Here is a 23,674-nt window from a genome sequence, read left to right on the forward strand (position 1 = left end):
TAGGGTTTTGTCCGCTGGGGTTATTCACATTTCCCTGTGTGTCCATATTCATGTCCTTCTTTGCTTCTGAAATAGTGAAGGATTCAGGGTTTCCTCTTACAGAAGTTGCTTAAGTGTTTTCTTGCATTTCTTAATTTTTAGGGCTTGTTCCTCAGCCATGCTGTTTTGCAAATCAAGAAGAGCCCGAGTATATGCCCGAGTAACTGCTCCTCAGGCACGTTTTTTTGCACTTTTTTTTCTTGGGTCTGGTGACCATTTTCATTTGTGCTTCTGCCATTGTAGATTCTTCAGCGTTTGCATCTGCGTTTCTCTGCGTCTGCCTTATCTTAGTTTTAACAACCAGGTTGTTTTTACACTAAAAGCACTAAACAGTAAAAGCTACTCTAACAGAATTGCAGTAAAAAATAAAACAAAAGCAAAACATACGTTTTAATGAACGGATGTTAAAATAAACCTAACCGAAGTAGAAGATGACTGTTTAGCGGGAAAGTATTAGACTATCAAGAGATTCTCACTCATAATAAATTCTTTCATAATGTAAACTAGGACAGCGGTCCCCAACCCCCGGGCCATGGACCGGTACTGGTCCGTGAGAGTTGAGACTCGGGTGTGAAACTTATGGTTTTCATGGTTTTTATTGGTTTTTAGCGTTATTTTGTTATCGTTTTTTTCCATTAACTCTGTTTTTCTGGTTGTGTTATGAATAAATCTTTTTTTCGGTACCGGTACTAGTTTTATTTTGTTGTATTTATCCGCGACACCTTAAAGGCCGGTCCATGAAAATATTGTCGGGCACAAACTGGTCCGTGGCGCAAAAAAGGTTGGGGACCACTGAACTAGGACATGTAGAAAACTTTCATATTTTGGAAAAGATATTTATTAACATTATCCAGTGATCATCATATTGTTCTGAGTGTTACTGAATGACTGTAGACAGCGGGATCTTGGTGGATGCCTAGGGGACAGAATGTCATCTATGTTTATTTTTAAATCTAATTTCATTGCTGAAACTATGAAACAACAGGCTGTAGAGGGAGACTTTAATACAGGTTGACTAATTCGTACTATCATATCTGATGTAGAAAAATCTGTATAGATTTAGCATAATATATTAAAAGTTTATTTGAATAATCCAAGTATGCAAACTAAATATCACAGGAGAGCTTATGAGACCCCAAATACTGACGAGGTCCAGTTCAGAGATGCAGGATTAGCAGAGGTGAAGCCTAGAAGACAGCTGGCAGCTGCAGCCATGCATGTCAGTACCCACCTGTCACAAAGAGCATTCCTATTTCTGCATAACTGTAAGCATTGAAGCAAACTGCCAATTGGATACTTCTTTACACTCTCACTGTCCTTTGGATGAACCCCCCCCCCCAAAATTCAGCCAACAAGATTTTGACTGGTCTCTTAATGCAATTGACACACTCTCTTCGGCAAGCAGCCTGGGTTCGGAAGAGCCCAACCGTCCTACAGGGACGTTTCCTGTCGGATACACAATGGACGGGTGAAGGAATTGGTGCGTTGTGTGCCTGGGAGGACTGTCGATTGAGATTTATACCTATTAAGAGCCATGATAACAGGGTTCCTGCTGATTGGAACTGGCTGGGCTCTGGCTTATTGAAGAAAGCCGTTACAGCTGTTCAAAACCCCACGAGGCTGGCCGCGTTGATCGAAGCGATGGGAAGGGCCATGAGTACTCAGACTGTGCTCATTGAACGCAATATGGATAAGATCTTGGAGAAGCTCACAGCTCTTCAACGAGAAATTGATAGACCAGGTGACCAGTGACGGACATTAGACCAACTGTGAAAAATGCAGTTTCCCCGAAAGTTGATTCTGTTCATCTGGATGTAGGAACTTTCACCACATACCCACCAATGTTGCTTGTCACGTGAGTTTATGGTGTTGAGGTGTGAGTGCATGTTATTGTTGTGCTGAGAAATTAGTTTTCCCATTCACATACTTATCCTCTACCAGCCCCCACCATTCCATGTTACATTTCATTGTTTGGCTTCCAAGCTACCTGTTCTGCCCCATCTCTAATGGGACTTGTGTAATGTTTGGAAGGGGTCCAACTTCACTGCAGGCAACTGAGAAATAGAGGCTCAATCATAATGAAAGGTAATCAGGCCTGAGGAGACTCCACTACCAGAAGGTGACACTGTAGACATTGAGAATAGCTGCAAGCACCTGGAAGTCCCACAGCGAAAAAGAAAACATGAAGTGGCTGCAAGGATAGCTGCAACCTGGAGGGTTTTCACCATACACCACATTAGTTTAGATGAGTGGGACTAAACCTGAAGTACTGGTGTGCTAATGCTACAAAAATTAGTGACTTCTTTGGAAAGGGATCAAGTAGGGTATTTCTTGAGTGTCCCTTAGAGAAGGCTACATAGACCATTCTGATAAAATTTGATCATGCACTAGTTTAAAGCCATTTTCCTCTTAGTTTTGTAGGTATTGAGACTAGACATTCATAGACCATTGTTCTTTGTCAGAGCTGAAACCATAATCTTAAAACATTGAAGCCTAGAGTTTGTTAAAGTTGGCCTGAAGTCTAAATCCAGCAGTGACAGAAGCATGTTAAGTCTTCAGATGCACAAACTTGTCACCCAATGTTAGGGTTCACATTTCTAGTTCAAGTCAAGCCTGAAATGAATCCACTCTTAAAGGGCCTCAGGATTTGAGTACTATGCAAACACATCCGCTCAACTTGAGTCAGATTAAACCTTAGACAGTTGTGTCAAGAAAAGTTACCATGTGAAGACAAGCACTTTCTCAATTTGACTTCTTTAAGCATATGGAGCACAAAGCCATGTTAAGGTCGTACATCCTTTGACACTAAACATTTACAGCACCTCAAAAATTACTAGATTACACAGCAAATAATCTAGTCAGAGATTTAAGGAATGTGGCTCAAGTAAAAAGATGAAATCTACCAGAATCCAATCACTAAACATTTCTGGCCAATGTAAATATGGTGAAGAGCATAAATGTAGGTATAAGTCTTACACTAACATTAACACTTCACTGTAGCAATTTCAAGACTTGAGGTAGTAAAGTGAACCTGATCTTGTCCTCTGGTGTGAGGCTCAAGTTTAACGTACATTGTGTGCATTAATGACAGGCGGTTGTCAAAAGCTTTAGCTAAGAGACTTCAGCTTGGTCCACGGGTTTGTTCCGCGCACTTCAAAAGGTGGCTCATTGTAGAAGATGTGGTTGCACAGTTCTTCCAGTGGGGGCTCTGGGTCTGTGGTGGCAAATTGAGCTGCATCCTCAATCTCCTTCCTCACTTCCACATCAATTCCCTACAGAAATGACAGTTAAACAAGGCATCTCCCAGTATAGGAGGCAATTCTGCAAGACATGTGATGAAACCTGGAGGATCTCATTTTAAATTGAGTTGCAGCCCTTTCATTATCCTCACATGTAAAGCATGCCATTAATACTAGTTCAAGTGAGATCAAATGTTAGTATGCTTAGCTAGTCAGACTTCCATTACTCGCTGCAAAGAAAAGGTCTAAACTGTCAGAAGTGTTGCTCATAAGTTTGATTTCTGCATCTCCTACCTTGAGTTCCTCCACACTAGCCATGTTGTGGCTGAGCATGTGGTCCTTTAGCATGGCGATGGGGTCACTCTTACTGCGCACTTCCCGGATCTCCTCACGTGTGCGGTAGCTAGAGGGGGAGATGGTGCAGCAGTTGTAGGGATACACAAGGGTTGCCAAAAAATGTTCTTTGAGCATTTAAAAGTGATTTAGATGCTCAAAGTGAAAAATTAGTGCCTTGAAATTTTCAATAAGCCATTGCTATGCAGATTAGAAACTGATAGACTTAACAAAGTTATTTTGAAGCATCAAGTCTGTCAAATGGAGAAATCTAGCAGAAGATACTGAAATTCTGTAGGCAGAACTAGCCACTACAGAGGGCATACATGAGACCAAGAAGCAGAGATCAGAGCCACAGGAACGGCAAAGGACATTTGTAAGATTAAAGAACTTGAGCCAGCTTAAGTTGCAGCAACTTAAGCTGGCTCAAGTAGACGTTTACCTAAGTCCAGGATCGCTCATGCTGTGTCCATGATAGCGGTATGTCTGGAGTTCCATGAGAATAGGACCCTGAGCAAAGGACAAAGAATTTCAGCGAGACAAGTTTCATATCCTGCACATGACAATTAAGCATTTTAAACATACCTTCCCAGAGCGACAGTGATCAGCAGCAAATCTGGTTGCTTCCCGGACACAGAGAACATCCATTCCATCCACCTGTGCACAGTTACTGAGTTTTAATCTCATCTTACCAAAAAAAAAGAAAGAAAAAAAAACAAGAAAAAAAAAACACTGACAGGGTCCATATGCAAGTCCATGGTTGCACCAGACAAATTTTAAATTAGTCAAACCTACAAGGAGTCAGACTTTGTATACTTTTCTGTATTGCAGTCTGATAGTGAACTTCAGAATTCAACATTAGACTAGTGTGTGAGAATGGGTGGATGACTGAATGTGTTAAGTGCTTTGGGGTCCTTAGGGACTAGTATAGCACTAGACAAATACAGGCCATTTACCTGACCATTTGAGGCTGCCATTTCTCACTTCCAGCTAGTTTGCATTGTGTTTGAAACAAAGACTTCAGACATGCATTTGTAACTAAACAAACCCAGATTGAATAATTGGCATTTTGATTAAAGAGTGCAAGACTTTGCAAAATGAGAGCAATTGTCATTTTGAGCTGCACTATTTTACAAGTAATGAGAGATGTGCCGAAGCATGCCAGACCCCCTACCCTCAGACCAGGAATGAACTCTCCTCTCTTGTAGTAATCTGTGCTGGCTGCAGCTCGCTCCACTGAGGTGCCCATGGCATAGCGGTTGTTCTCACAGACAAAGATAACAGGCAGCTTCCAGAGAGCAGCCATGTTGTACGTTTCAAAGATCTGGCCCTGTTGAATATACACAAGGCTTTTTAAAGGTTATCCTGCAAAGTTGTGAAGTTACAGCTTCAAGACTTCCTAGAGTTTAGTCATGTTGTGCATTTAGCACATATTTGACAGATACTGGCCGTGCAGAGCCAAGCGTTGCTCTTCAACCCATTTACATACAAAATAAAAACTACATACCTGGTTGGCAGCACCATCACCATAGAGACAGACACACAGCTCATTGTTGCCCAGGTAATTGCAAGCAAGTGCAACACCAGCACCCAAAGGAACCTAGAGAAATCCCACATTGTGTGGACATTAGTGTTAAAGTCTAAGAACAAGTGTCAGTTCCAAACCAATGACATGTTTAAACCATAGAAGGCAAAAAGACACGTAGATGACATTTACCTGAGCACCAATAATTCCATTTCCACCATAGAAGGTTTTGCAGTACATGTGCATAGAGCCGCCCTTGCCCTTTGCAATTCCACCTCTTCTGCCTGTGCATGGAAAACATTAGTTGACATAACGAAAGTATTTCCATCTCAGAGTACTTATTGCCATTTGTTCCTTGATTCAGTGATGCCAAAAACTTCTTAGAGCCTTAATCTCAGGGAGTAAACCACCAAGGGCAAGCCACAATTGTGCCACCTTCATCCAATTAGGGAGACATTTCTATTGTCATCTTGTAACTGTAGTACTCCATGTACTGGGCTCTTTAGGATAATCTTTAAGTTTCTGAACCTCAATAGCTTGACTTTTGGGAAATATTAAAAACCTGTCAAGTTACTCTGGCAAGAACTGAACACTTACAACTGCCACGTTCACAGTGGAGTTGCCAAAATGAGTCCCATGTTTACTGATCTTTAGTCTTCAACAACTCACCAGTGAGCTCAGCCATGATCTCCTTGACAGTCCCTCCCCGGGTGTAAGTGTAGCCATGGACACGATATGCTGTGATCAGGTGGTCTGACAAGTTAATTGAGGCTTCAAGACCAACAGCACAGGCTTCCTATTATGAGAAAACAACTTCACGTGTCTGGACCTAAAGGGAGATTCTGAAGAGTAGCCAAAGAGTATTTTACAGTAATAGTACTGTGTTACTGCAATCTGCAATCAGATTGCAGTTCAAAGCCAGTTTCAGATCTTTAGCAGGTATTCAATGTATACCAGCCATGAGTTTCATTGTAGATGAAGAAAAAAACCCAACCTGGCCATCATACAAGTGACAGAATCCTCTAATCATCTTCTGCTTGTACAGCTGATCTGCCTTCAGCTCCATACGTCTCATGACCTGCATTGTGCGGTAGTACTGCAGACCCTCATCACGAGTCAAAACCACCTGAGTGGCAGGGCCCTCATCCAGCAGGAAGAGGTCACATTTCTGGAGAAGCAAATACCCATGAGTCAAAGTGCCAAGTGCCAGTCTGTGTTCAAGACCTCACTGTCAATCTTACCTTTATTTCAAAGGTAGCCCGAGTTGTGAAATCAGTGAATGTGCGTGCTGACATAATCAGTGCAGCACCCTGTTGAAACAAATTTAAGCACTTAGTCTTTAAAAGCAATGCATGTCATATGGAGACAGCCACAGAGATGATGCTTCAAGACATTTTTTCTCAAGCGCTGCTCCCATTAATCACTCAAACTAAAACACTAGTGGTTCTTTCCCCAACAAGCCAAAAGAATTTCTCCTTTGTAGAACCAGGTTTGTAGTTAAGCCATGCACTGAATAGTCTTTAAGCAGACTGTCAGTTTCCAGTAGTCTCAAGCCATCATCTGAAACAAATTAAAAGTTCTTATCCAGTGTAAATAATATTTTAGCACTAAAGCTTTAATGTTTAAATAAAAACAAGAACAAAAACCAAACAAAGCTTTTAACTCAGGTCACAATAAAATAAAAACTGAGTACTTGCATTCTTCCGGGCAGTCACTCGAAACACACTTGTGATACTGGCCAACATTTTGCCTACACTAACCCAAGACACAACTGTCCTTCCGGCTTAGGGCCTCTTCCCTGTCTTAAATATCGGCAGCTGACGGCGATCCCTCTGATGTGCATAGCACAGAGTGAAGTGAAAGCACCGGAGGTAATCAGGGTAAAGTGACTGCACCTGCAGGAAGGAGTGGAGTTCGTTAACAGTTTACTGATTAAAGGATTGGATGCTGTTGATTTTAAAAGAAAATGTAGGCATACTATTGATGATCATAAAGAGCCTGATACTCTCAGGTGATCTGTGTGCCGTGATAAATGGGGTGTGTTTTATTGAGTAAAGGGTGTTAAATTATTGTGTAGAAGGTGTAAAATTGGTGTGATAAAACTTGGCCATAGCCGTGTTTGGCCCACTGTGGTTGCCACATTTCATACTGTGTTGTATACTTTTTAAACAAGGAAAATTGCTGCATGAGCTTGTTAGGATCCTTGAAATCAATTTTTAAAATAAAATAAAACATAATAAAGGATCTGTCTAACTTGGGAGCTGCTGTCATACTGACGTAACCACAGTCTCAGGCCTTGATCTGTTTCTGTTACATCCTACATGTCTTTGAAGAAATATTCTCAGTCCAGCTGAGGATGTGGTCCCTGCCAGTCATAATGGTAGTTTAAATGCCCTTTTAGGTATGACCTATACGTTTCTGCAGTATGTTCATCCACTTTGTAAAGGCATTTGTATAAATTTGTGTTACAGAATCAATCACAACCATTAGTTTCATATCTGCAATAAAACCTTTCACCTATATAGCATAACAGTGCAATTCTTTAATGCTTCTTTAAGCTGTTTCAGCTATTAAACTTTGATGATGGCTATAACTTCACCTCGGTGTGTCCTTGGTCTTCCAGGTAGATGCCTGAGGTTTTTGAAATCTGGTGAGTGAGATCAGACTGCAGAGATCCTGATCCTGTAAAAAAAAATTAGGAGAAAAAACATCACTGCACACTTTCATGAAATGAATTAAAGTTGATGAAAGGAAGAAAAACAGGTTAAATTAGAGCAGAGCTCTGGGAAGCAAAACAATACAACAGCATCAGTTTTTATTAAATGTGATCTTCAGCCATTAAATTGTGATGGAGATGGCAAATGGTAAATGGCCTGTATTTGTATAGCGCTTTTCTAGTTCCTAAGGACCCCAAAGCGCTTTACACAACCTGTCATCCACCCATTCACACACTGGTGATGGCAAGTTACATTGTAGCCACAGCCACCCTGGGGCGCACTGACAGAGGCTCCCCAGGGTGCAATACCAAGCCAAGTGTATGACCCGGGAATCTACTGAGCAGGCGATCGGTTTATAGCTTGAAACTTACACACACGATCACTGAATGCACTTCCTGCTGTGAGACAACAGTGCCAACCACCACTGTCCACATTGTCCACATTCATTTAATTTTTTTAAAAAATGTCTTTGTAGAGTTTAATAAGTTCTCTCTACTATACAGCATATGCACTTTGCACAGGCTATAAGCATTCATCTGCACAGTAAAATGGTTACATCTATGTCACTCATTTATTTTTATTTGGTTTTGATTTCCTGCCCTGTATCAAATCCATCATAGACTCTCAGCTACAAGTACTGATACACTAATAAAATATTGAAACTGATTAGGTACAGTCTACAATCTTTCCATGCATAACATGAATAATCCAGATTGAGGTTGTCATAATGAAAGGGTTAAATAGCTGTTAGTGTGCCTTGTTTTGCAGCATGTTTCACAATATAAAAAAACATAATGTCACATCTGATTTAAAAACATGAAGACTTACACGTAAGCTGTAAATAAGCCGTCCTTATCTTTGAATCTAACCTCTCTTCTTCCTCTCTTGTGCGCTTTCTTATCTTTCTCCATCTCTGAGTGAAGTTAGCTCTCTTTTTTTTCTCTTCCTGTGAAATATAGCAGCTGGACCTTTAGCTAGCAACACACTGTGACAAACTGCACACAAACAATTTGTGTGCAGTTTGCTAATGTTTGTTGGTTTCTTAAGGCTCAAATAGGTTTGACGTGATGATAAAATAATCACCCCCAAATTTGTTAAAGCAAAAGTAACAAGACTGTTTTGAAAAGGAATAGAAAGTACATATATTTATTTAAAAATGCATGGAGTAAAAATAAAAAGTAAAAACTACTCACGGAAAGTACAGTACCTGGAAATTGTAATTTAGTACACCAACAAAATATTTGTACTTTGTTACTTCCCACCTCATGTGACAACGAGGCGGAGAGAGGTTCTTCAGCCAAGATTTTCAAAACATGATGTGTCCTACAAAAACCATCAGAGTTCATAACAGGCTTAACCTATACGTAAAGCTATCACCTGGGGATTTAACTGCAAATTAAACCATAACATATGGGCTCCATGGAGTGCCAGCCTGCTGCCTCAACATGCAGAAGCTGCCAGTGGCAGTTTGGATAGAATATAGAAGGTAGGAGAATCCAAACAAAATATCACTGCAAACTTTAAATATGCAAGTACAAATCTAGCAGCACTTTCTGGATGAAAGCATGAGGAAAACTCTCTCTGGGTCCTTCCCATGTAGCTTTGACTGGAAACAGCTTCTGCAGAATTGTCTCCTGAGCAGTCCCAGTTATTATCGCCACATTCATCAGATTCACAGGATACGGTCATCCTTTCAGACAGCCCTTTTAGGAAACGTCAGAAGCTGGATGCAGAAGCTAAGCAAATAAGAGTTAGCAGAGTTCCCCATTCTTCTAACAGTATCATTTTTGTTTGTAGCTTAAGTGCTCTGAACTGTGGTTATATCAACATGTAGAATGTTTTTTATTGTGTTTTCCAATTGTTGGAATCGATTCTCACCAGCAAACCTGGTGGAGAACGTATAATAAATGAATACAATCAAATATAAAGTCCCTGGTGGATGAAACCAGAAGAAAAATGGTCAACATACTGGTAGCTGACTTGACAGAAAAAAATGGGTCATTTATTTCTGGCCCTTTGATTTTACTATCGTTTGCAAATGATTTTAAATCTCTATTAATTCCAGGGAAGCTGACTAGTCCTTTTCCTTTTGATCTTGCAGTACATCACCACCACGACAGGTAAAAGAAATGTATGCCAGAGGAATTGTAACCTTTTTCCCTTACCTCAGTGACCCGTACTCCAAAAATGGCTATGTAAGTAGCTCACAGTAATAAGTGATACAACTAAAATCGCATTTAATCATTTTAAATCCTGCCAAAATGTACGTCCTTATCAACTGTTCATTGTTACATAACTGATAAATGAATAAACAAAATGTCTGTACATGTCACTCTCCAAGGAACATTATTATGATTGCGAAAGTGGCACTGCTTACTTGGCCTGGAGGATAAAAAACCATACAGAGATGGACCGCTAAAGGGAGGCGATTATCATCTGGAGGTAACACTTATAATTCAGTGGAAATACAGTATACAGTTCCAAATTGTGGTACAGTATTAATAATGGTTATCAAATGTTGTTATTAGTTTTGATAAAGCTGTATTTCGTATTGTCTAGCACCAGGAGATGGATCATCGGGTGAAGTCCGGTGTGGTGGACCAACTGTCAGACGAGAGTTGCAGTTTGTTACAGAGAAGTTACTGAGTGAGGATGAGTGCAAGGAAGCAATCTCTCTGATGAAACATTCAGCTGATAAAGACACAGTAAAGAAGAAGATGAAGTTGGCATTTGTTTATCGACACAACATGGTCCTTGACCCCCTGCTGTCAAGCAACATACTGTCTGTTTTTCCACATTTCAAAGATATCAAAGGCTTGGTGAATATTTGTCATTACTTTGACAATGTAAACACATTTTATTTTTGCAGATAGCAGATATAATTCTCTATTCTCTATCCCTGTTACAGATCGAACAGGATTTTGTATTGATGTTTGGTGAGGATGTATCAGGCAGGTTGCTGAAAAGGTGGCCAACAACATTCAAAAGAAAGATTATCCAACAAGGCAGAAAGCTTCCTTCAACCAGTGACCTGAAAAAACTCTTGCTGGCAGTTGACTCTCCTGAGGATGCCACTGAATTTAATGTTGACATTGGTGAGCTGTTGTTTCTTGGATTAGCACATTTATAGCATATATAATGTTTGTCACAGAACAGCTATCCTTTTTGTAATTTGGGTCTTCAAACATTTTATCAATGCAGATGCATTGAAATGTGTTGTTGATGATGATGATTCAACTTTATTAAAAACAAATATTTTTTGCAGGCTGGGACAGTGACCTCTCAGCAATTCTATTGCTATTACATCTGATTCCACCATCCGGTCAGGGTCAGAAGAGACCAGGAAATGTATCAGCTTCTTAAGCAGAACTGTCATGATTCGGCCGTGTGGCAGGCAGGATGAGGACCCAAATTGCAAACTCACAGACACGGGGGATAAACTCAAAATGCAGCTTTATTGCTGACAGGTGATAAACAATAACGATGATACAAAAGCAATGCAAAACCACACTAAACTGGGAAAAGCTAAAGTAACATATACTGGAAGACACGGGGAGAACCACACACGGCATGAGGGAGAACGCGACGCCGAACAGAGGGAGACGCAGACGGAAATACACAGAGGGTTAACGAGGAAAGTGGGAACACACGGGGAACACAGCTGACACAGATAACCATAACGAGACACTGACGGGAGACGGGCAGAGTCAAACAGGAAGTACAGAGGTTCAGACAGGAGGAGAGAGAGCACGGGGAAAAACACAGACATAACGGGCTGGGGAAACATGGAACAACCACAAAGGGAGACGAGGGCTCATAAATACAGAGAGGGCACACAGGGGGGAGAGAGAGCACGGGGAGAACTTAGACATAACGGGCAGGGGAAACATGGAATAAAACATAAGGAGAGACGAAGGCTCACAGATACACAGAGGGGCACACAGGGGGTGAGAGTCACAAAGGGAAAGCACTCAGGGAACACCACAACAGGGCAACTCAGGAAACAGAGCCTAAACAGGGAACTGAAATACAAAGATACATAAAACTAAGAATACTGGGCCAACATGGCCCAGGACCATGACAAGAACGGCATCTTGTGGTCTTCAAGAAGGTTTGTGTTTCTTTTCTATTTTTGTGTTATGAATTACCAATTTAAGAAACACTTGATTCTTATTGCTTGTCTGTATTTGTCTTTTCATACTGGAGCAAATATCCAAGAGCACCTTGATGCCATCACTACTAGCACTCAACCCTACCTCCTGGCTGTTGGGGTGAAAAAGAATGACATCCACCGGTTCTTCATTATTCTTGACAACAATGCCATACCATGCAAGTCTACCTCTTCACTTGGTGCTTTTGATGAACTGTTTAAAGCACATTTTGTGTTTGGCACATCTTACAACACCCTGCTTCACAACATGTACAAATTCATCCAAACCACAGGTTTTAGAAAACATTTAAATACCAAACATGTTAACTATTTTGACCAACAGGTTGACACTGATGTTAATCTACAGCCTGATGTGGAAGTTAAAGAAGTTAGCGTTACAGGGGAGGTGATGTCAACTAATGTAGAAGAAACACCCACAACATCTGAAAAGTTGAAAAGGTCAAATAAGAGCACTTTGGATATGTGTGCCTCTGCTGTTGCACAGCTCAAGGCAGCAGGATTAAGCCAATCTACTGTGAATAGTTTTGTCTCCTCAATGGAGAAAGTGATTTTTTGAGATTCATACTCAGGCTAAAAATGCAGCCTTACAGAGCGTACACCACAAGTAAAAATAAAAAAGACAAACAGTATCCCACGCTTCAAGATTTGATGTGTTGGAGCCGGAGAAAGGGGCACGTTATGGAGTAGACGCGCAAACCACGAGGTCCCAGTTATTTGTTAAATTACTTTATGGTTCACCTATTGTGGCCCGATTTCAGAGATTCCTTAAGCTCTATTAAGAAAGTCAGCATTGTTTTAGTAGTTGTTTTTTCCGTCTTTTTGGCTTATCCTGAAGTGAAATACCTCCTAAGCAGTCTGCTAAAAAAAAAAAAAGGCTAGCTGCTCAGAGACTGCAGCGAGCAGTCAACTGAAATGTAGCATTTCTTCAACAAACACACCTTAAGAATAATGACCATGCCAGATTAAGACGAAGTTGGGTTGGACACATTTTTCATTCCAAATTTAATGGTAAAGCCAGAGGCGCAGCAATTTTGATCAATAAGAATATTCCATTTATAGTCTCTCACACAACAGCTGACCCAGGTGGTCGGTATGTAGTTGTGACAGGATTCCTTTTTAATACTTCACTTTTTTTGAGTGCTCCGGATGGGAATGACTCAAAATTTTTCAGTTACTTTTTTAATTCCCTTCCACAGATTGATACACACCAATTGGTCCTTGGAAGAGCCATGAATACTGTTACGGATCTAGCACTAGATTGCTCCTCAGAGAAAAGATTCATATGGATTACTTTTTTTCGACAAAAAATTGCTTCCTAATATCAAGACTTGTAAATACAATAGCACAGTAATATCACAGTCCACTTGTTTTGGAACTCAGCTTCCCGGACGATCCCTTTGTGTACTCCTGGAGACTCAATCCTCTTCTTTTGTCAGATTTGTCAGAGTTTGTGGAATATCATTCCAAACAAATTGATATCTTTATAAGAACAAACATTACGCCTGGCATGGCCTACAGTACAGTTTGTGAAAACTTAAAAGCATTCTTACGGGGCAATATTATATCATACTGTTCATATACTAGAAAACAGAAACATCTATCTGAATTGATACACCTTATTTCGCAATTGGATGAGCAACACTCTACAACCCCCTCTCCAGATCTGTATAAACAAAGATTAACTTTACAAACTGAACTTTATTTAATCTCAACCCAGCAGTTAGAGTCTATGATTCTCAAATCTAGGGGAAGATGGTTTGAGCACAGACAAATCAAATATGAGGCTATATTATGGGAGCGTGAAGGTATGCCAGGGGGCGAGAAGGATAGAAGTTACTCGGTTCCCCTGGTGTTAGGATTTCAGCACACTGTCCAGGAGGTCCCTTTTAGAGGTAGTCCGGCAGGTATTGCAGCCTATGAATCTGAATTACAGGAGTTAAAAGAGATTCTTAAAAGTCAGCAAGAGCAGTTGAATTAGCTCGCAAGGAGCTGCTTTGAATAGTGCTTATCCTAACCATATCCTGCCATATCCTGTAATAAGGCCGTAATTTGCAGACGGTGCCAGAAGGTTGAGCATTTTGCCAGAGAGTGCCCTGGCGAGCCCACAGTTATGCCTACGCAATCCAGCGGAGGCCTGTTCAAGTAATGTTGCTTGCTCTTCCATTCAGGGAAACTTCCGCCCGGTGAACCATTGAGCCAAGGTTCGGTTGGGGCGTCCTAGGCTCACAGCCTGTAGTACCTGACCCTTTGCCCCAGGTTATTGGTAGGAAACCACTAACCCCTGCTTTTCAAGCCACTACCTCTGTCTTCCCTGGGTATGCATTGTCTGACCTTCGTGTTTTACAGGAGACTGACCCCTTGATTGGAAACCGAGATGGTGGCCTGATGCCAAAGAGCGTGGTCGCACTTCAAGGCGGGCTCTCAGGTTGGCCAGGCAGTGGCGTAGGTCAGTGGAGCGGGATGGCGTCATCGTAGGAGAGGAGAGGCGCCGCAGGTATTGTTGCCCAAATCCCTTCAGGGTCAGGTTTTGTAGTACGGTTATCAGGGTGTTCGGAGAACAGTAGATGTGGTTTCTCAATGGTGATACTGGTTAGGGATGTATGGAAACATCCAAAAGTGGTGCCAGGAGTCGTCTAAAGATGCACAAACCCATCCTAATGTTTATGTGGGTCATTTGCTGGCATCCCGACCAAAGCAAATTCCTGCAGCTAAATGGCGTAAGACGTGCCACGACCAGTGTGTAAAGGATGCTCCCCTGCGAGAAGGTCAGTTGGTTTACCTGAAGGAAGTTGGGCTTAGAGGCTTAGAGTCATGAAATTCAGGGTGTTTGGAGTTAAGTGGTGTATAAAGTGCTTGAGGCCCCTGACCAAAATGGGTCCATGTACACTGTTGCTCTGGTAGATAACCTGAGTCACGTGAAACATGTTCACTGTTCACAATTAAAGAAGAATGTGGAATTTGAGAGCCTTTGTCCCTTCAGTGCTCCAGTTCAACTACTAGAAACTGCCTCTATAGAGGAACCTATGCAAGATTGTGAGTGGTTTTTATTGGTTTTTGAACCTAATCTGGCCCCAAGAAATTGCCAACCAAGACTGAAGACTCCTCGCCCACGTAGATCAGGCTAGCTAGAACCCTTAAGATCCACTGTGGTGTCGGTTTGCACAAATCTGTTGCCAGGTATTGCTGACGTCCAGAATGGTGTAGCCCCTTTACGTAGGACTACTTGGGCTAATGCTGGGACACACTCGAATCCGCATAATCTTCGCCAGGTAGCAGGGAGTAGAGCAATCAAGGCTGGGAGTCCCCAGGTACTGGTGCCCGATACAATTACCCTGTTTAGTAGGGGTGCAACAATACTCGTATCGGTATCGAACAATACAAATTTTTTTATTTATTTTATCAACTTTTCTTCTGACGATGCGTTCGACTACTCCGCCTAGGCTGCACTGTCGAGCGCAGATCCACTGAGCGCAGCGCAAGCTAGCGAGACAGAAGTTAAGCTCGTTGCAACATGGCAACTGCCTCAATGCTACCCGAAATTGAACCTCCCCCACCCTCATTCAGATCTGGCGTATGGAACTATCTGTCATGGTCCGGGTGAGCACGGGGTTTTTCCACTCCGCTGGGTTCTACCTTCAGGCAGAGACTCCAATCAGCTTCCACACCTGGTTCCAATCAAGTCACCTGCATATAAGACCAGCATTCACAACAGACCTCTGCCAGATCTTCTGCTAACCCATGTCAGTGCTAGGCTGCGAACCCCTTGTGAGAACCCTCAACTACTGCTTTTTCCCTCACCGTGTTTTCTTTGTCATAGGACCCACCTGGCAGTCACGTTTCCCGAACTACCCTCATCTCCGCCTGGACGCTGGTTCTGTCATCTGGTTTCTTCCTCTCCACCATCGGACTACACCTGCCTGCCTCCCTGCCAAGTCCCTCACTCCACGCATATTCTGGATCCTCTCTGGACACTCCTCACCCGGAACCCCCTGGACACCCCTTCCTCGCATGACACTTTAAACCTGCAACGCGTAAGCCCTAACCTCCATAGCCTAATCCTGCAGCTGTGATTCACTGGACTGCCACTGACTACTTGTCTCTTCTCATTATAGTGACTGCGTACCTCCATCCAAGCCGCTGCCCCTTTTTTCCATCCGTGAAATCCAGCACCTAGCCATAGCACTCAGTTTCATGTTCACAGTTTGGCCTCACAGTTCACAGTTCATAGCATTTCATAATTCATAGCATTCATAGTCTCCTGTTGTGTAATTTCACTAGACACTTGTAAATAAAGCACTGTGTTCACGCCCGTTTGCCTCCCTCTGTGTCTGCATTTGAGTCCACACCCACAGCCGGGCCCTCTCGGCCGTAACACTATCTTGGTTTTCATGTGAAGCATGACCCTGATGTTAGCGCGTCATGGACAAAAGTAAAACAGTATGTTGGATGTGCCACGCAATGCTCAATTACATTTGTGGGACCTAGTGCGTTAACGCAGTTAGATCGTGTTAGATTATAATATTATTTTATGCCATGTTATACCCCTAATTAAAGATTGTGAATTATTATGTAGTTTTAGTTTGCATTATTCTCCTGAATTAGAAGAAGCTGATAACTATTGCATTAGTTAAACTGATTTGCATTACATTAGACTGCTGATTTATTGTGGATGAATGATATTGTTTTATGATGTTATAAGAAATACTGTTTGCAGAAAGTCATCGCCTTATTTGTCTGATTAGAAGAGAACAGAATATACTGGAGTTTTCTGCCCCATCTCAGCAGGAGCAGATAAACGGGGAGCCAAGGTCGTAGCTTAGGCGCCGTGTGAGAGAAAGCATGTGAATGTTTAGGCTTTTATGATAAGGTGGAGGCACCAGAGGCTATAAGAGTTTGAGCAATGCTCCACCATTTTGAGATCTGAGGCTGTCTGCATACAGTGTCCATCTCCCACGCGTGTGATCATTAAAATCATCGTTTGACTCAACCCGACCGGACCAGTGTTGTTATTGTGGTTTTTTCTCTTGTCTCCATCCCCAATTTTGAACTCGTAACAATCGTTAACGTGTTGACGCCATCCAGCCCCACACATGGGGCAATCCGCGGTAACTCGTTAACGGAGATTTGCGCGTTATGGCGTTAATGTCATTTTAATGAGATTAACGCTGACAGCACTAGTGGGAACACAACGAATATGACTGCACATTTACTCCGACATCATCCTAGTGCAAAGACAAGTGGAAGCAGACAAAAACAACAAGCACGCATGCTACAAACTTTACCCGAGTCATTTAGACAGCCATTAGCACATGATTCTCCTTATGGGGACCTGATATGTTTAATATGCTGCTGAGAATATAGCCCAGAAGAAGCGTATAGTATAGCTTTTATTTTGGAAAGAGCCATTTCTCTGTAATAAACTCTCTTTTCCAAAGATGAGTGATTTCTCGATCAGATAGATTTATTTATTTTATTACTTTGTTGTTTCAGCAACATTAAATTTAAAAACTGTACTTTTGAGTTAAAATATATATTTATAATTTTAATAAATGACAAATTAAAAAGGCATGAACATTTTTTTTGTATCGAAAAAATATCGAACCGTGACACCAAAGTATCGAACCGAACCGTGAATTTTGTGTATCGTTGCACCCCTACCGTTTAGACGTTGGCAGTAAATGTCAATAGTCAGGACAACGATTCAAATCCCGGGGGTTAATTGTAGTGAAGTCTGCGAATGCAGACTTCACTAATATTCTTTCCTGGGGTGTAACTTCCCCCAGGTAGCGCCCCTCCGTAATCCCTCGCACCGCTACAATTTGGTGTCTGTCGACAGGATGTAGGTTCAGTGTTAACCTGCCCCAGCCAAGTCCTTTCCTCCCCTCCTCGTGCCGCTACATTATAATTGGAGTATATTTGTCTTCTCTCTTGTTAAAAACAAAAAACAGAAAAACCAAACAAAAAACCTTAACACTAGGTCTGCACTTGCAGGCCTCACTGGTTCAAAGATTTATCCCCATAAACAAAGCAAGACAATCAGAGATCAATCTATTTCAACTTGCAAGGGGAGCCGATCGGATCAGGGCCTTAGAGCTGAAAGCTCCTCACCTGATCCCAGACAACTAAAAAAAAACAGTGTCCTTACATTCCTTACCAAATAAGAAAACCAGGACCTTACATGAAATGGGCCTGCAGTTAAACACTATAGCTATAACCTCCTCCACCATCCTACAAGTAAGAAAGGGAAAGAAAAATATCTGAACATGCAGTTCAGGACAAGGTTTACAAATTTAAGTACAATGACAACTTTTACCAAAATCACCCTAACACTATTTGGTTATGAAACAACATCAGCATCTTGGCCACTCTGCATGAAACAGACTTTTTGTTAAAATGTTTTTTCAGCAAGTTGAGAAGAACATTGGGTCAAAAGAGCCAGGACCATGACATTCACATTCGTATCATCAATTTTCTGTAGGGGAAATCGGGAGAGAAAGGAAAGAAGAAAACTGTTAGTAAAACATAAACATAAAGATTAAAATATACAAGAATTAATATTTAACAGCATAAACAAAGTGAAAGAAAATCAAAGGAATTAAAAAACATTAACAATTGTTGCCAGTAAACAGGCGTGATATAACACCAGAAATGAAATTGTTTTGAGCCCAACTAAAAGGTTTGGTTTGGTGCCTAATGTGTTGCCGGCTTTGTTTGGTTGTATTTCTCACACTATATCCTGCAGTGAAACTGCTTTTCACACAGGGTATTGTTTCTCATCTTTCTCCCACTGCTTCAGAAATATATTCTGTATGCAATTATTACTTCCATGCATTAAACACACACACACACACACAGACTACTGATCTCACATGTATATGAAGTTCTCAATCATAGTTTCCACTTTAATTTAAACACAGCATTTCTTCAGAAGGATTGAGATTAACAATATAACAACACAAGGCTCAATCTGCTGTGAATAAATCTCACTAATTTTAGTGATCCTGAACAAATTTTGATTTCTTTATTTGCACTGAAATAATTTACTTAGTGACTTTGTTTCTACTTTGTGATAAACTTCTAAGTGAATAAAAAGTTAACACTGAGATTAAAATTGTAACAGAGATGTGGCATTTTTCAGCAATGATGATGCACATTTAGTAGGTTCCAATCAAATACTACTTGCATTTTTCAAAGTCAAATTATTATTAGTTCTTCTGTGTGCTATTTTTTGCCGTTATGTGTCACTTTCTTTAGAAACCAGTTTCAACTCAGAGGCAACACTAAAAGCTGTCATCTCCTGTAGAAGTGTGAACAGGAACCGTGGAGGCCACAGTCAAATTCTGAGTATTAAAACCAAATGATAACCACTTCCTTCTCAGCACTTCAGATAAATTCCTGAATCTCCTGTTAACACATCACCTTTACTCTTTGAAGAGTAAAGGTGCTTCAGCGTCATCATGGTGGCTTGTGAAAGACAGCTTCTGGGCCTGGCCTTGGCCATCATTGGCTTTGTGGGGACCATTAGCATCTGTGCTCTTCCCACATGGACAGTGCATAAAGTCAACCATCAATCATCGAACAACGTGCAATCTGAAGGTTTGTGGAAAGCCTGTGATACCGTCAATGCAGAGCACGTGGAGTGCAAACAATATGGAAAACGACTCTATATAAGTCTAGACCTTGAGGTTGCCAGAGTGCTCATCATCATTGCCATTATTATTGGTGTCTTTGGGATCCTGCTCGGTGTTGTTGGGAGCAAATTCATCAACTTTGTGCCAGATGAAATGAAAAAGAGCAAAATAGCTATGGTTTCCGGAGTTGCTATTCTCTTTGCTGGCCTCTTTGTTCTAATACCAGTCTGCTGGACCACCATCACCATCACCTATGTTCTGCAGGGTGACCGTGTAAAGAGTGAACCGGGAGCCTTGCTTTACATTGGCTGGATCACCACAGCACTTCTGTTCCTGGGAGGAGGCCTCCTCTGCAGCTCCTTTATCTGCAGAGATGGAACTGACCAAGATGTTGAGTACGTCAACCCTCACTCTTTGTAAATAGTCTTTTTTACAAAGAGCAGTTACTTAGTTACTCATATTAACCTAAGCTTTGAAATCCAGCAGTCTGTTAAAAAGAAAAAAAAAAGGTTGAATGAGTAGTACAAGAAAGTTTAAAATGTAATTAAAATAGGAAAAACTTTCGGCAATTTGTGGATGTAACTTAATTCTTGATATATTTTGTTGTATTTTATACCAGACAGTTTTTCTTCTTATGTTTACTGTTTATGCTATTTACTATAAGAATTTGGACACAGTTTCCCTTTTTTTCTGTTATCTTTGTAAAGATCAAAAGCATGTGCATTCAAAACCTCTATAAAACATGAATGTGTATCTTAAATCCAGATCTGATCTTTGACTTTTTCTTTATCAAACTGTTCAATATTGATTGTGTTTTTCATTTGCAGTTGCATTGAGAATACCTTTCTGCAGTATTTGTTTGCAGTTTTTTGATTAGGTATGATTGTATTGTAACAGTAAAATTGTCACATTAAGTTGTCGGTTAATAAGAGAATGAGATCATGTTTTGGGCATTTTGAGTTTTGCTTAGTGTTTTTAAAGATGTCTTTTTGGTGGCTGTTTTTCTGAAAGAAGCCAATTAAAAAATGTTTGTTTTCTTTTGTTTGGATTTTTAAATGTATTGCATCCAGTGTTGGGCAAGTTACTTTGAAAAAGTAATTAATTTAAATATAAATATATAAATATAAATCATAACAGACTTCAAAGATACCACAGTGTACTCCTGCTGTGGAGAGGGTTTGTGGAAGAAATGTGAATTCGCAGAAAACTCATCCTTTGGTGTGTGTATGGATTACGAGCACATACCATTACCTAAAGAGCTGAGGGCTGCCAGAGTATTTATGATCATTGCCATTATCATTGAGCTCCTTGCGATGCTGCTTGGTGCAGCTGGGAGCAAGTTTATTAACTTTGTGCCAATTAAAAGGCAAAGGAGCAAAATGGCTCTGACTTCTGGAATTGCCTACCTCATTGCAGGCCTCTTTGTTCTCATACCAGTCAGCTGGACAGCCAACACCATCAGTGATCATTTTCATCCTACCCAGTCTCCTTATGATCCTCACCATGGGATGCTTAGGAAGCTGGAGTGTGGAACCTCGCTCTACATTGGCTGGTTCACCGCCATCCTTCTGTCCCTGGGAGGAGGCCTCATCTGCAGCTCCTTTTTCTGCAGGGCAGAAACTGACTAAAACATTAAGTACTCCAACTCTTACCATGTAAGCAAGGCCATATGTAATAAGGCTTATTTTTATACATCGAGCAGTCTCTTGGAAATAAGAAAAAGGTTTTCTGAAAGTTTTCATCTTTACTTTGTCCTTTGAATGAGTAGATTAACAAAGTATAAAATCAGATTAAAAAAAGAAAAATTTTGCAGTTTGGTTATGTAACTTGCTTCTAAATCCTTTTTGTTGTATCCTACACCATTATAACCACCTTTGCATTCTTTTAAAATTTATTATTTGTGTTCTTCGCTTTGTTATATGAAAAGAGACGTTCCTTTTTTGTGTAAAATCATACAAAGCATGTGCATTTAAAAATGCTATAATTTTTGTTTTTTTGTTTTTTTTCTTTCTTCCCCCCTTCTCACCGTCTCTTCTCCCCTTTGGTTTTCTTTCTCTCCCTCTCTTTCTTTCATTCTTTCTCCCTGTCCTATCCCCCAGTCATGTCTGTCCCGTTTGTAGCAACTGAAAATAAAATAAATTCATAATTATAATAAAGGTCAATCAAATGGACCAATATGGCAAGGCCATGATGATCCACTTGGTAAAATAAATCCGCTTGGCATCTTTCTTGGCCTTAAGACAACATGGCTAAAGATCCAAACGGGACACAAAAAAAAAAAATAAAAAAATAAAGAAATGCTATAAAATCTGACTCTACACTGGTTTAAGTCTATGTTTTATCTTTTAGTATCATCTGTTTATGTGATTGTATACAAGTAAGACTTATCTCAAATGAGAATATATATTTCTGAGCATGTAAAATGATGTGTATTTTTTTATTTCTCTTTTTGGTTCCTTTTTTGTTAAAGTGGCTAAACGCAAAGCTCATTAACCGCAAAGCCGTTTCAGCAGGCTTTTTGCTTTTGTTTTCTTCGAGACGATTGCTTACTCCAGTTACACACAACAAGAAAGAAAATATAAGGATTTATATATATTTAATACATTTCAATATATTTACCAGTACATTTCAGAATAAATGTAAATATATGTGTGAAAATACAAACAAAATAAACAATCACGTGTACTTGTAATGCTGTGAAGATGTATTCACATTTATCTGATTTCAGATAAAATATATTTCCGTATATTCTTTATATTGTGAAATAAAAACACTAGTAACTGACACAAGCACAAGACTGCAACACCAGATTTTTATGCTAACAACACCTTTTTGAAGGAATTCTCCTGAATTTCACCAGCGCAAACCGTGCTCGTCCTAAAGATTCAGAAACTAAAACTGTGACAGGAAAAAAAGGAATACAAACGCTTTCGTCTTTTCCTTCATTTTTCTTCCGGTCTCTGATTTAAAAAACAAATTAATGTGAAAAGCACAGCAAAACCCTGGTTAAAATTAGCAAGTTGATATCCAACTTTGTGTGACTGCTTATCCCGTTTGCCAGCGTTAGGGAAAGTGAACCCAGATAATTGACAGTTACCCTGGTTACGCTGAGCTCACTTTGTAGTTTAAGGTTTAAATTTACAGTAAAACTTGCTCTGTTCCATTGGTCTGCCCACAGCGGGAGTCTTCCTGCTTGAGAAGAACTTTTTGCACCTTTTCTGAATGGAGTCATTAAATCTTGTATAAGGCTAAGTAGATATGGTCAGATAAAGCTTCCTGAAGCACCGAATTACTCACAGATTTTCAATACAGTCCTCTTTGGTGACATCTGGTGGCAAAAAATATGAAGAGCAGCTTGAATCTGCAAATTACGAAATACCTCATTATGATTGCCCCCTCTACAGATGTACGTGTTTTGGCAGTTCTCTCTGACATCTGGGTACCGCAGTGGTCCTTTAACACATATTTTTGGGGTGAAAATATTATGTTGACAATTTGTGGGGAGAGTTGCTTATGAACTGGTTTTTATTTATGAAGAAGCAGAACACTGACTGAAAAATTGACAGCGTATGACCCCACTTCCTGCTCAGATCTTCCCTCACAGATAAAAATTACAGCTCTCAAGGACACACTATGTCCATCCTTCCATTCATCCTTTTCAGGGTTGCAGGAGGGCTTTAAGCCTATCCCTGCTGTCTTAGGGCAAGAGGCAGTGTACACCCTGGACAGTCTGTCACAGGGCTAACACAGATACAGAAGACAACCATTCACACTTAAATTTACACCAATGTTGGTGAGAGTCCAATTAACCAACACGAGAAGAGGAGGCTGCATGTGTAAATATATACACTTTGAGATCCTATAAAGAGTGCAACGAGAGCATAAAGTGTAAATGACATTTTCACACGATGTGCAGATACTGAGAGCTAAGTGAACTCTTTCCAACTCTCATGCAAAAGAAAAGTTACTGCAAAAAGGTCTTATTTTTACCTGCATTCTCATACTCGGCTCTTCTTTTA

General features: G+C 40.6%; 2 protein-coding genes and 1 long non-coding RNA gene across 3 annotated transcripts; 2 read left to right on the plus strand and 1 right to left on the minus strand.

The window, feature by feature from the left end:
• Window positions 1-2,144: 2,144 nt before the first annotated feature.
• Window positions 2,145-6,939, minus strand: LOC102299781 (pyruvate dehydrogenase E1 component subunit alpha, mitochondrial). Its single transcript, XM_005926278.3, has 11 exons — window positions 6,834-6,939; window positions 6,378-6,446; window positions 6,131-6,304; window positions 5,806-5,932; window positions 5,329-5,420; window positions 5,119-5,211; window positions 4,786-4,941; window positions 4,197-4,268; window positions 4,054-4,121; window positions 3,573-3,681; window positions 2,145-3,311 (listed from the first exon to the last, which is right to left on the minus strand). The coding sequence occupies exons 1-11, from the start codon at window positions 6,879-6,881 to the stop codon at window positions 3,147-3,149; spliced, it is 1,173 nt and encodes a 390-aa protein (XP_005926340.1). The 5' UTR covers window positions 6,882-6,939; the 3' UTR covers window positions 2,145-3,146.
• A 2,840-nt stretch (window positions 6,940-9,779) lies between these two features.
• Window positions 9,780-11,410, plus strand: LOC102299575. Its single transcript, XR_316033.3, has 6 exons — window positions 9,780-9,850; window positions 9,955-10,048; window positions 10,195-10,295; window positions 10,413-10,672; window positions 10,762-10,948; window positions 11,119-11,410. It is a non-coding gene; the product is annotated as an uncharacterized LOC102299575 (long non-coding RNA).
• An 8,054-nt stretch (window positions 11,411-19,464) lies between these two features.
• LOC102299259 (claudin-4) lies at window positions 19,465-20,649 on the plus strand. Its single transcript, XM_005926277.3, has one exon. The coding sequence runs from the start codon at window positions 19,482-19,484 to the stop codon at window positions 20,073-20,075; it is 594 nt and encodes a 197-aa protein (XP_005926339.1). The 5' UTR covers window positions 19,465-19,481; the 3' UTR covers window positions 20,076-20,649.
• The last annotated feature ends 3,025 nt before the right edge of the window (window positions 20,650-23,674 follow it).

The sequence above is a fragment of the Haplochromis burtoni genome, unplaced genomic scaffold (assembly GCF_018398535.1).
Source record: "Haplochromis burtoni strain Fernald_Lab_line unplaced genomic scaffold, NCSU_Asbu1 Contig_83, whole genome shotgun sequence".
NCBI lineage: Eukaryota > Metazoa > Chordata > Actinopteri > Cichliformes > Cichlidae > Haplochromis > Haplochromis burtoni.